At 29.8% G+C, this 13,231-nt stretch overlaps 1 protein-coding gene across 1 annotated transcript; it reads left to right on the top strand.

Moving 5' to 3' along the window:
* Nucleotides 1-11,589: 11,589 nt before the first annotated feature.
* Nucleotides 11,590-12,894, top strand: LOC104811499 (transcription factor bHLH126). Its single transcript, XM_010538206.1, has 3 exons — nucleotides 11,590-11,829; nucleotides 12,118-12,468; nucleotides 12,594-12,894. The coding sequence occupies exons 1-3, from the start codon at nucleotides 11,590-11,592 to the stop codon at nucleotides 12,669-12,671; spliced, it is 669 nt and encodes a 222-aa protein (XP_010536508.1). The 3' UTR covers nucleotides 12,672-12,894.
* Nucleotides 12,895-13,231: the final 337 nt, after the last annotated feature.

Raw genomic sequence — 13,231 nt, 5'->3', positions numbered from 1 at the left:
TGGGTTTTTGCGTTCATATTTTCTTGTGTGTTATTTTTTGTTACTAAGAACTGCAATTGTTCGCCCGACCAATCTTATCAACTCGAGTTACATTTTCTCTTATGCACGTGCTGTTTTTCATAATTAATGTCTGTATCAGTATCTTTTAGGGCCGGGCGTTTAAACCCGCTACATGTGGGTTGGCGGGTACCTCGTCTCTTAGGTACCTGAAAAACGGTTATTCGATTTTAAATGAAAACGAAGTCGGATTTCATTTTTCATGATAGAATATGTAACGATCCGAGGTCGATACGGAATGATAGAGTTGTTCCCACACACCAACACGAGATCTTTTAGCGTGTTTTGTCATCACTCACACACTTCCCGAAAAGTACTTCCCAGGAGGTCACCCATTCTAAGACTACTCCAAGGTCAGCACGCTTAACTTTGGAGTTGTAACGACCCGAGACCGGAATGATAGAGTTGTCCCCACACACCAACACATGACCTTTTAGCGTGTTTTGCCCTTACTCGCACACATCCCGGAAAGTACTTCCCAAGAGTTCACTCATCCTAAGACTACTCCAGAGCTAGCACGCTTAACTTTGGAGTTCTCTCGAGATGAGCAACCGAAAATGTAGATGCATCTTGTTGCTATGAGTAGCTCAATTAATTCATTTAAGTTATCTTAGACTGTGTAGTCTCATACCTATACAGCCCTCAGATCCCTCTCATTTCGGTGCGTCCGCTTCATCCCTGTACCCCTACCCAGAAGTTCGTCAGGAGCCGCCCATTGTCCATGCCTCTCGCACCGACGATCACTCTCCGCCCTCCTACGGTATCCTGGGTTGTCACGGGAGTTCTTTCGAGATAGACAACCGGAAAGGTAAATGCATCTTGTTGCTATGAGTAGCTCAATTAATTCTTTTAAGTTATCTTAGACTGTGTAGTCCCATATCTACATAACCCTCGGATCTTTCTAATTCCGGTTGCCCATCTCGAGAGAACTCCAAAGTTAAGCGTGCTGATCTTGGAGTAGTCTTACGATGAGTGATCTCCTGGGAAGTACTTTCCGGGATGTGTGCGAGTGAGGACAAAGCACGCTAAAAGTTTTTGCGTTGGTGTGTGGGGATAGCTCTATCATTCCATAGCGGCCTCGAATTGTTACAGAATATCGGTAGATATCTATAAATATATAAAAAAGCCAAAATAGTATGAATTTTCTTAAAATTAATTATCAAAATATCTAAATTTTGACGATCAATGTGTCTTTGACAAAAATTCTAGGAATCTATAAATATTCGAAAAGAAATGAATTTTTCAGATTTTAAATATATTTTTGGTTTTAATGGTGTGTGATTTTTATGAATATTTGATTCATTTTTAGATTTAAATCTTGTTTATACGGGTATGTATATTCGTGGGTACTCAACTCTGAATCTTGGATAACCGATTCTCGCGAAATAGAAATTGAGATATTTTTTCTATAAAATTTGTGGAAACGAAAATAAAACGGAATATCTAAGACGTCAATACGAAGTATATTTAGTGCCACCAATTTTCTTGCATGTTATTTTGTTCACATTGATACTAATCTTTGCTTTCTTTCTATTTTTTTCTTGTTTTGCACTCTTGCTTGCTTGACAGTGACAATCTCTTTTCAATTATTTGATGCTTAGGTTTTGAATCCAGCTAATTATTATAACACGTTTTCTTTATAAATTGTCTTGCTTAATTTGAACCGTCCATAGCATGTAACAGCAATTAATTTGGACAGATAAATCGGTTTATTAAAAATGAAAATGGTTTATCGCCAATGGTTTTAAAAGAAATAAACTTTCCCCTTTCAATTATTGTATAACATTTTCAGACATCACATTCGCTTACATCAGTGCATCACCTGTGGCATGTTTCCAGCTATGCTATCACGTGGCTAACAACAATAATGAATATTATTCAATGCTATATATTTATACAACATTATATACGTATGTATGTATATGTCTATCAGTCTATGTACATAGTTATGCATGCTTGTGTCTATTTATATAAACTTACATTATATCATACAAAATTTCTTACGTATGATTATTAGTATATCGTTATAAAAGAAAGATTGTTACTTTTGTTCATGGATAATATGAATGCGTGGTCATCATCATTATATATATATATATATATATATATATATATATATATATAATTTCTGAATTGAAATCGTATATTTTCTCTTAATCTCATTCAAAATGGTTTTTTTCTCGTGTTCTCTCTATTAAAATTTTGAATATTTGAAAGTTATGATCCATTTTCTAAAACCCATTTGTTAAATGACGTTTTTCTTTTGTTTTTCCATATTTTTATTTTATAAAAGGAATAGACGAGGGATTCGGATATTAAGAAGTTTGAATGACAAGTGAAAATGTTATTTTGCATAATTGTTTTTTTAGAAAATTAAGGTTTAGAAGGGGTAATGACTGAAGTAAAATTAAAATAGTATGCGGAGATATTTTTGCAATATCGAATTGGAAAGGTCATACTAATAATCAATTACCAATAATAATCATTATATTCTCATTCATAAAAGAAAAAATTACATTTTCAGATTTATTATCGTTGTCAGTTTGCTTAATTGTATATATATATGTGTGTGTGCGTGGGAGAAAGCGACCAAATTAGTCCCTTAAAACGGCAACATTTCAAATCAAAAATCAATTTATTTCTCTAATCAAAATGATTATGTGAATTATTTTGCTCCCTAAGGGTGGGTGAAAGGGTGAGAGGCTACCAATGTTTATGGAGCATCAATTGACTAATTCATCTCCTGATTAGGATCTTTTTAGAATTTAATTTAATTTTTTTTAAATAAATTGAAACGTCACACTATCAATGTAGCCACTTAGCATAAGTTAGTTGTCCATACGATTAGAGGCTGCGCATGCTCCTACGAGAGTCCATTCACTACATTTTCTTACACCAATCTAATTGACAGTTATGGAAACCAAATTAAAAGAATTACAACATATAAACGAGGATTTTTATATCATATTGAATTTAATCTTTCATTTTTAGGTTTAGAATTTTATTTTTATAATAATAATTCATTATTTAAAATATCAATTACAAAACCTTTGTAACGGATATTTGCAATATAAACAGTCTCAATAACTAAAACTCTGACGATAGAATTTAATTTTAATATTTATAACGATGGATTTCCATAGGGAACTCAAAAGCTATATTTTTTTTTCTTCTAACATATACTCTCTGTAAATTCATTTCTTAGTATTAATGTATTTGTAACGACTGTGAGTTGTAAATATTTAATAGATTTTCTTAACCATTTTCCAAATAATTACTGACTAATTTAGCCACTATAATTTGCATCGGTGTGACAATGGAACTCGATGATATTTTACAACAGATTATTTTGTCGGATTTTTATTGAAAATGTAACGTTGTCCTACGGATTTGGAATTTCAATGGACACATTGTAACTTTTTCCTTTGAAATTTTACTTCTTCATCGATTTCATTTTGCAACTGATTTTTCATTGAAACCCCATGTTTTTTTTAAAAAAAATTTTAATGTGCTTTGAATAGAGATTTGTCAAAATTGGTATGGATTTAGTTTTTTCTAAGTATGTCAAGCTCTTAAATAATTTTCGTTGGTGCAATTGATATAAACAAAAATTGTACGATATCACACGCTAAAAGCTAAGTCATAGTTTTACGATGGATCGACCGCAAATGTCAGTAACCAAAAGCTTAATTTTATTTCTTTACTGTTGTAGCAACGGCTCAATTATGGCAAATGCGACTTTGCTTTTTTGTTCTTAATATAATATATGATTCTCGAGCTCATAACCAAGACACATCCTTACAACACTAATTATTATTATTATTATTATTATTATTATTATTATTATTATTATTAGTATTTGTCTCAATTACTTTTACGGAATTGATAGGCCAAGTTCATGCATATTTTAGGGCTCGGCTTCGGACGGTGGTTGAATGTGTTTTTACGATGAAGACCATTCGCAGTAATGATTTTCACGTGTTCAATTTATTTGCCTCTTTTTTTTACTCTTATTTGTTTAGTTTTATAATTAGACCGACAAAATATAACAGCTTACCTTTTTACATTTCTTGAAAATATTTGCAACCTTTTTTAAGATCAAGACGGAATCATTATAGAATTCGACATACACTCTTATCATCGTCCATCACCGTATTTTTTTAAAGCTAATAAAATTTTATATATAAATAAAATATATTTTGACACCATGAAAGCTTGGAAGATAATAATTTTTATGGAATGAATTTAAATAATTAACATAATTTTTTTTTTGAAATAGTAACTTTTTGTGTGATCAAACGTATATTAATTATTAACAAGAAGATTTGAAAATTTTAGTCAAGGATCCAAACTATTTTTTAAATCCAACTATAAAAACTCTATAATCAAACGTAATCTCTCTGAATTAATTATACAGAAAATTGATCAATTCTTTTTTTTTTTTGGGTTTTAGAAGAAAAGTTGAGCTCATACATATTACATAGGTTAAAGGGAAGAACATTGAAAAGTTGATAGAAGAAAGCTTGGAACTTTTCAACCACTCAAAGATAATATTTTAATTTAAAAATACAAGACGAAAATCTTCGATTATCCATAAAAAGATTCGTCTTGATCATAGTCTTACGAGAAAAATGCATGTTGCAACAGAGCAATTTTATAATAGCATGGACTGTTAATGGTTCGAGGACAAAGATATATATACATACATATATATATATATATATATATATATATTGATTTTGTCTAGATATTATGTTGATTTGTAGTGGAAATAATTCCATGATGTGATGGCCAGTGGGATCCATCGACTGCTGGTCATCGGACATCTCAAACAGCTGGTTTCAATCTGTTAAATCATCATGTCTTCTATTGGATTAGGTCAACATCTATATTTGACTTATTTGTGGTTTTTATTTTCTAAAATTCTTTAAATGGAGGGAAAATCTAAAATAAAAACATTGAGTTTTTTTATTTTTAACAAATTAAAATTTTAATTTTATCAAATAAATATTAAATTTTTTAAATTTATCAAAAAAATATTTAACTTTTTTACGATCGTGAAAATAAACAAATGAATTGACGTGATATAAAAAGATGAAAACACGAGTCAAATTATTATGGTTGATTTTTTTTTTTATAATTTATATTATCATTTTAAAAGTTTAATATTTTTTGACAATCGCATAAAATTTTATGTATTTTTTTGGATCATTTAAAAAGTTTAGTATTTTTTAATTCACTTAAAAAGTTTAATATTTATTTGACAAAAACAAAAATTTGTGTTTTTTCGGTCAAAATTGTAAAGTTTAGTATTTTTTTGGAAAATATTTCTTAAATTAAATATTATTTATTTTTAACATGATGGGTGTTCACTAAAAATCTTTGTGAAAACAAAAATTACCTTATGGAAATATATTGTCGTTGTAAAATATGAAGTTTAAGTCTAACATTTTAGGTTAACCAATACTTAGCAGAACTCTAACCCTGTATGCCATTTTTTTTTTTACTTTCATAGTTGTTAATGATAAAAACAAACTAAACATAATTTCACAGTTAAGCCTTACAAATATATCGTAACATTTGAAAACCGAGGCAAGTGATTGGATTTTAATTATGCAGTCATGACTAATATTTGAGCATAACCTCTTGTATTTATTTAATAAAAAATATATGGATTGAACTTTTGAGAAATATAAAATAGATAATTGAGATCATTTGAATTTATAGAAATTATATAGTTTATAATTTGAAATATTTATTCATTAATTATATTTCTAATAAAATTAGAAGTTTTATTAAAGACATATCGCCTATTAAACCCTTTTAATTATAATTAATAAAAACAATAATTATCTAACAATTTTTCATTATTTTTATAATAATTATGGTTCCATAGAAAATGAAAAATTGAATAATCTTATCATGTTTTACTCAACACTCATATAACTAAGTTATATATATATATATATATAGATTTAATATCTTTTATTATATTCGAATTCAATGTATATAGATATTCTTTCCGTCAAAATAGGTCAGAGTTTCATACCTTTTCATTTCCACGAGTCAAAAGATTTTTGTCCTTAAAAATATTTTTTATTTGTCTTTATTGGACGGTTAAATTAGAAAAAAAATAAAGGAAGTAATCGTATTTTTTGAGAGTAAATTGGCTAGGGTTTTGTTGGCTTATGATGATCGATTATCACCTTGATTCCTTTTTTTCATTGAATTCAATATTTTTTAAATCAAAATATTCTAAGTTAAAATCTATATTATTATGTGAATACACATATATTAATAATTAAAAAATCTATTTAATTTCATCATATCAACAATTTCATTTCTGAATAATCCGATTAAGATATCAGTTAGGTAAACTACATGAGACGGCCATCAATTATTTGGTTTAAATAATTTAATTTGATCTTATTCTTTGATATGCTTGGAGAAAATGTATTTGTCATTATTATCTCAAAATCGAGGGAAATGCTATTCAAATTAATATTATTTATGGATCCATGTTTTAGATCAATATCATCATTATTGTTATTATTCTTTATCTCCGCATTATTAATATATCTATCTTCTAGAAGAAAAAAGAATTTCATGAATATTCCCACGATTGGGTTCCCCCCCCCCCTCTAAAACCCTAATTATCCATAGAAACCCACACGTGACAAACACCTGAACAAACCTAACCATACCCCAATAAAAAGGAATCAGTCTATGTCTGTGCATGTGTATATGTCGCACATATGTACGCACACGTATACGTACATCTGTACTTATATGAACTAACGCACGTAGGCATATATATATATATATATGTCTTCATGACAAAATAAAAATGATTTCTGTTCTTCCCCGGGGGAAATTATCAAAAAAATATTTATTTTTCTATTTTACTTCGACATTTTCGTTAAAAAAAACTTCATTTCATCGACTGCCTTTGTAAAGTATTTATTTTTCATATTACCCTTCTATTTTTTTTATTGATGCTACGACTCATACGATCTGTGATCATGCAATCCGTACGACTGCGTATGCAATTTATACGATTCAATATAATTCATATAACTCATAATGACTCATGTGGTCTATATGATCATATAATTCATACAATTTTATATTTCAAATTAAATAATTATATACCATTAATATTATTCAATATTTTATTACCTTAAATTAATTACTGTTTTACCGTCTGAATTTTATTTTTTTTCGCTCTTTCTTTACACACTTGACGCTGATGATACTTATATTGAGAATATGAAATCATAATTTTAAATCAGTTGTTTCGAGTTTCCTTCTCACTTTGAAAATTGATAATTTCCTTTAAAATCGTATATTTTCTCTTAATCTCATTCAAAATGGTTTTTTTCTCGTGTTCTCTCTATTAAAATTTTGAATATTTGAAAGTTATGATCCATTTTCTAAAACCCATTTGTTAAATGACGTTTTTCTTTTGTTTTTCCATATTTTTATTTTATAAAAGGAATAGACGAGGGATTCGGATATTAAGAAGTTTGAATGACAAGTGAAAATGTTATTTTGCATAATTGTTTTTTTAGAAAATTAAGGTTTAGAAGGGGTAATGACTGAAGTAAAATTAAAATAGTATGCGGAGATATTTTTGCAATATTGACTTTGCATAGACAATTTCAAATCAAATGATAATATACATATATATATATATGTATGTATTGAAATGTTCAAATTGGCAAAGTCAAACATGCATTTATTGACTTGCTTTATCTGTAATCCTCCGTGCGAGTATATGTATTTAAATATGCTTATTTTATAATCCACCGTGTTATAAAACTGTTTCTTGAGAAGGTTTCATATCCGAATGATTTGCTTTCAAGTATATAGTTTCTAGTAACCACGTTACCTTTTTAATTTATACATTATGCAACAAATAATTTATGATAGATATTTTAAAATATTATTTATAATGCTAGTTATTTAGATTTAGGATGTAATTTTAAAAAATATAAATAGAATTGTGATATGTTTAATATAAATGAAATGTGAGAGTTATGAAATCGGAATAAATTTAATATAAAAAGAATATATATTATATTAATTTAGAATTTTTCCTTTGTATTTTATAGATAAAGATAAAGGGAATGTTCGAAAATATTATATTTTTATTTTCTTTTTTATTAATTTAAAATATAATTTTAATAATAAAAGTATAAATTAAATAGTAGATATATATCTAGGAAATAAATGTAATTTTTATTCAATTTTGTGCAACAACTATATTCATTCCAGAAAAAATAAATTCAAATTGACATGTTTGGAGTTAAATAATTTTCACCGCTTAACAAAGGCAAGTGTATAATATTTTGAACGGAACGAATTTTAGTTTCGGTAAAAGTTTCGATTTTCGGTGATATAAGAATATATAGAATATTTTTTTAACTATATTAATCATTTTAGTGACAAATAATCATACATTAGTCCTTGGGTTGACGTATTAAAATATAAAATAAGTATAACTAAATTGTTTTGATAATATTGTGAGAATATATGATATTTTAATTTATTATAGCATTTGTTTAATTAAAAGTATGTTGAAAGCTTTTAAGTAGAAAAATTAAAAAAGAAGTCTGTGTGAGGATACTGTGGCAATTGCGGCTCTTGTTTGCCACCGTCCGATTGAAAAGTCAGAGATGTCATTTTGCCCGTCTTTTTTTACTCCTTTTTTATATAATAAATTAAATAATTAACAAACAATAGAATAATGTGATTTCATATTTGACGTGTTACATTTATGTACAACCTATGTTTGACGATGTCGAGCATTTTTTTGGGTAATATACATACAAATTAGATTAATTTAAATTTGTATAAATTATATTTTTATCTATAAAAAAATATGTTCTTAATATAATTAGAATTTTAAAATTTATATTTTGTATTTCATGAAATCCTTATTACTATATATATAATGTGATATTGTATAAAAAATTCAAATTCTATTAGCAGAAATCGTTATCGGATATATTTCCTTGCAAAATTGTTGGAAGTCAGATTGTAAATCTGATTAATATTCACGAAAGAAAAATTTAACGAAATTGATTCTTTATAAAATTGTTGCCTGTTAATAAATTAATGTTTTAAGTAAAAGCGGGTTTGGTGCAATCGTTATTCACAGTTGGATGCATAGAAAATAATTTCTCTAAGAACATAGTTGAATGCCACGATTATATATATATATATATATATAGCTTTCTTTGTGTTAGAAAAATTATGTTTTAAAAAAAATCTAAACTTGAATAGTTCAATCGCCAAAATAGAATCAAAATATTTATCCTTTCTCGAATTCAAACATCGAATTTGAAACAGAAAGGTATATTCCAAATCATATTATTAGTTTTCAGTGTTCGAGATTAGTATATAAAACATTCGGTTATACAAAAAATATAAAAAAATAAATATGATTGGGTGTAAATGTAGACTTTAGATATCATTGAAATTATGGATATAATGTTAACTAAGAAATCAATATTAATTATTTGTATTTTTTGATAATTTTTTATATAAAAATAAATTATTTTCATCTTAATAGTTAATACAACAAGAAGAAAGATATACGAACGAAAATAATTTTATTTTTTATTTTTTTATTTTACTTTCAAATTTTATTTTTCAATAATATATATTATAGGGCAGTACACAGGATTCGTGACAGTGAAGAGGGATCTGCTTTTGGCTCGAGGGGAGGCCCTTCGAGACTGATAGCTACGGAAAGGTATCATGTCACTGTTCAAAGCTTATGTTATGATTTATATCTTTGACCTTATGTATAAATATGATTCAATATCTTTAAAAAAAAAAGAATATAAAATCTTATTCGCTGAGCAGAGAATCATATTTATTTTAGTCAAAGTGCAAATCAGATATATGAAAAACATTAGAAAATGTATGATAAATAAGAGTTTATTGAATATAAAAAAATAAATGGGAGTGGGTGGGGGTGGAGTATGAGAAGGTGTACAATAAAAGGTACGGATCCCACAAACCAAAAGTGACAAATCAAATCAAAGGCTGAGATTCGATCATGATTTCTGTAAGGTATCTAAGGGCATAAGTGGGCTCCACGTCCCAAGATGTCATAAGATTAAGAGGAACATTGATGATACAACAAATCATTTCACATTTCTTATGGTGTTTTAGATTTAAAAAATTTATCAATTTCAATTTTGACTAAAACCCTTTTTTTACAAGAGTAACCTAACAGTAACAGACTTCAATTAGTGATAAATTCTATTTTATCTAACAATAATTTCTGTAATTTATATTCTTTATGTTAGATGCGTTTAAACGGTTTTTAGATGATTTGTTTCCAATACGTCCACCCATAATTAGCTTCCGTTGTTACATTGTATATCTATAGAAATCACCAAAAAATTGTTTTTAAATGTAATCGATCGTAACACAACACTATGAAGGTTGTAAAATTATGATTAATTATATAATTAGTTTTTATGGTCTTAACTAATACCGAATTTATAACCATTAATCCATACGTTAGTACTTCTTAAGGAGACAAGAATGCCAGAAAATGCAAATCCCGTAAAGCTGTGGAGTGATCGGCCTCTAATTAATAGTTAAAGCGTTGATTATATAATTATTTTTAACACATAAGCTGAAGTCTCTTCTAAGATGTGAGAGACGGATTTTCTTCTATTTTTTATTAACCGATTATTTTGTACAAGTCTCTGACTAATTTCGGATCAGAACCACCGTTTTACCGGTTGAATTGTCCAAGTTTGATAGAGCAAGATTTTCTCTTTAAAGATAAGTTCTTCTCCAAAAACATTTGAAGATTGAGGTGAAAAATTATGCATTTTGTATAGAATTATCTTTACAAATTTCATGCGATAGTCGATCGTTTTGAATATCAATATAAGCTTATAAAAACGTAATAATCAAATTTTATAACAAAGTATATTGAGTTTTATTATAAGCGTGCCTTTTCGTTTTTTCATTCAATATTTTAAAATAAAAAATAGAATAAATAAATCTAAAAAACGAGAGAGCGTACGCTATTTTTTTTTTTTTTGATAACCGGGTAATCCTAGGTCCAAAGGGCCCAGATTAATCCCGAACCACACGCACAACCGACACCACACGTGTGGGATGTGAAACACCCGAAGGTGGCCGGAGGAGAAATCTCCATACCCTAGGTGTTGAACCCACGACCTCTTGTTTAGGAAGTGAGCTCTCAAACCAACAGAGGGCGAGATCACTCCGTGTATAGTATGATATGAACGGACATTCATATGGACCTACATCAATATAAACGTGCGACGTGTGTAGAAAGAGAACCATAAAATCCGAAATTAAATAATAATTCCCGAGGCTACATTATTTGGTCCGTCTTTCCACCCAAGAAGACAAGACCCATTTGTTTCTTCAACGACACTCCCCATGGAAATTAATATATAAAAATATCACTGAGAATATAAAAGACAAACACCCAGAATCCTACGAGATCTGACATTGTTCTGAGGAAATAATATGGATCCTTGTAATAATCCCAACGCAGCAAGGTACCAGAGGCAGAGATCGTTCTCCGCCGCCGTCGACGGAGACGGCGACGGTGGCGGCGGAAGTTCCTCCCGAGATGTCACTGGCGACGGCGGCGACACGAAGAAGAAGAAGAAGATTCTTCACCGAGACATCGAGCGGCAAAGAAGGCAAGAAATGGCAGCCCTTTTTGCCTCTCTCCGTAATCACCTTCCTCTTGAATACATCAAGGTCCAAAAAACTTTATATACGACATGAGTTTATGTGATTTTTACCCTTTCATTTCACCTTAGAACCATATTTTATGTTTTATAAGAACAACCCTTTTGATTTGGTCAAGAAATAGTGCCACAAAGCTTAAGTCTTTATGTCTTCCAATTGCGAGCACGTTATGATTTTGTGTTTTGTCTTGGCTTATATTTGTTTACATATTACATGTATACCATCACTATAGGTTTAAGGTTTTCTTTTCTAGGGTTATAACAAGTGAAACAAATCTTTCCTGGTTTGATTTCGTAGGGAAAGAGAGCGGTTTCTGATCACGTGAACGGAGCGGTGAATTTCATCAGGGATGCTCAAAAACGAGTCAAAGAATTGAGTGCAAGAAGGGATGAGCTAAGGAGAGTGATGGGTTCGAGTCATCATGAGTCAGATCCGGATCAAGCCGGGTCCAGCGGATCGGGTCCGGCGAGTGTGATGGTGCAGCCATGCGTGAGTGGCATTGAGGTTGCCGTCAGCAGTGCCGTGACCGGTCCTGAAGCTTTGCCCCTCTCCAGAGTTCTCCAAGTTCTTTACGCACATGGCCTTGACGTTATCAGCTCTCTAACCACACGAGTCAACGAGAGGCTCATGCACACCATACAAGTCGAGGTACATTAATTATAACGTTGTCAAATACATAGAACATCTTGTTAGGTTTCAGCAATCAAGATTAGGGTTTTAATTTATTCTCACCATTTGTATGAAAACATACACACGTGTTTTTACATTCGCAGGTCAATAGCTTCGGTTGCTTAGACTTAGATTGGTTGCAGCAGAAGCTCATGGAAGAGCTCATACTCTCAAGGGGTTAAACCTAACATTCTTCTTTCATGTTCATTGTATGATTCCGGTCCATTTGCTCTTTTGTTTTTTGTTTTTTCATGCGCCTCATTGATCGATCTTCATGTAGGTTGGATGTTTTTTTACTTGGAGTAGCTAGGGTTTTTGTTGTTCTTGTGAGAAACTCTAAGTTTTCCTTCTGTTTTAGTGGAGGGATGATTTCTTTGGGAGGTGAAGTTCGAACCCTTTAGTTTGTAAAAGCTTTTGTTACATATATGATATTTTCTGATATCAGCTTCATTAGAAATGATCGACAGAGAATTGAAATTGCTTCTAAAGAACCGCTGTAATAGAAATACAAGAATACCCATGAGATGTCACATAAGGAATTGAATTCCCTCAAGACATACACATAATGTTGTTTACAATAATGATTATATATACACTTTGTTCGTGGAATGATGCAATGATCTTTTCTTTGGATAACGATATCGATCATTTAAACCCGACATAAGGTAGTTTAACTGGTTTGAACTCGGGACAAGTACGTTTTCGAGTTTGCTTTGGTGGTTCCTTGCTGTGATTCTGTCCA

This window comes from Tarenaya hassleriana, unplaced genomic scaffold, assembly GCF_000463585.1.
Source record: "Tarenaya hassleriana unplaced genomic scaffold, ASM46358v1 Cleome2, whole genome shotgun sequence".
In the NCBI taxonomy this organism is placed as follows: Eukaryota; Viridiplantae; Streptophyta; class Magnoliopsida; order Brassicales; family Cleomaceae; genus Tarenaya; species Tarenaya hassleriana.
Note: the sequence above shows the minus strand (reverse complement) of the source record. Positions and strands in the feature narration are given on the sequence as shown.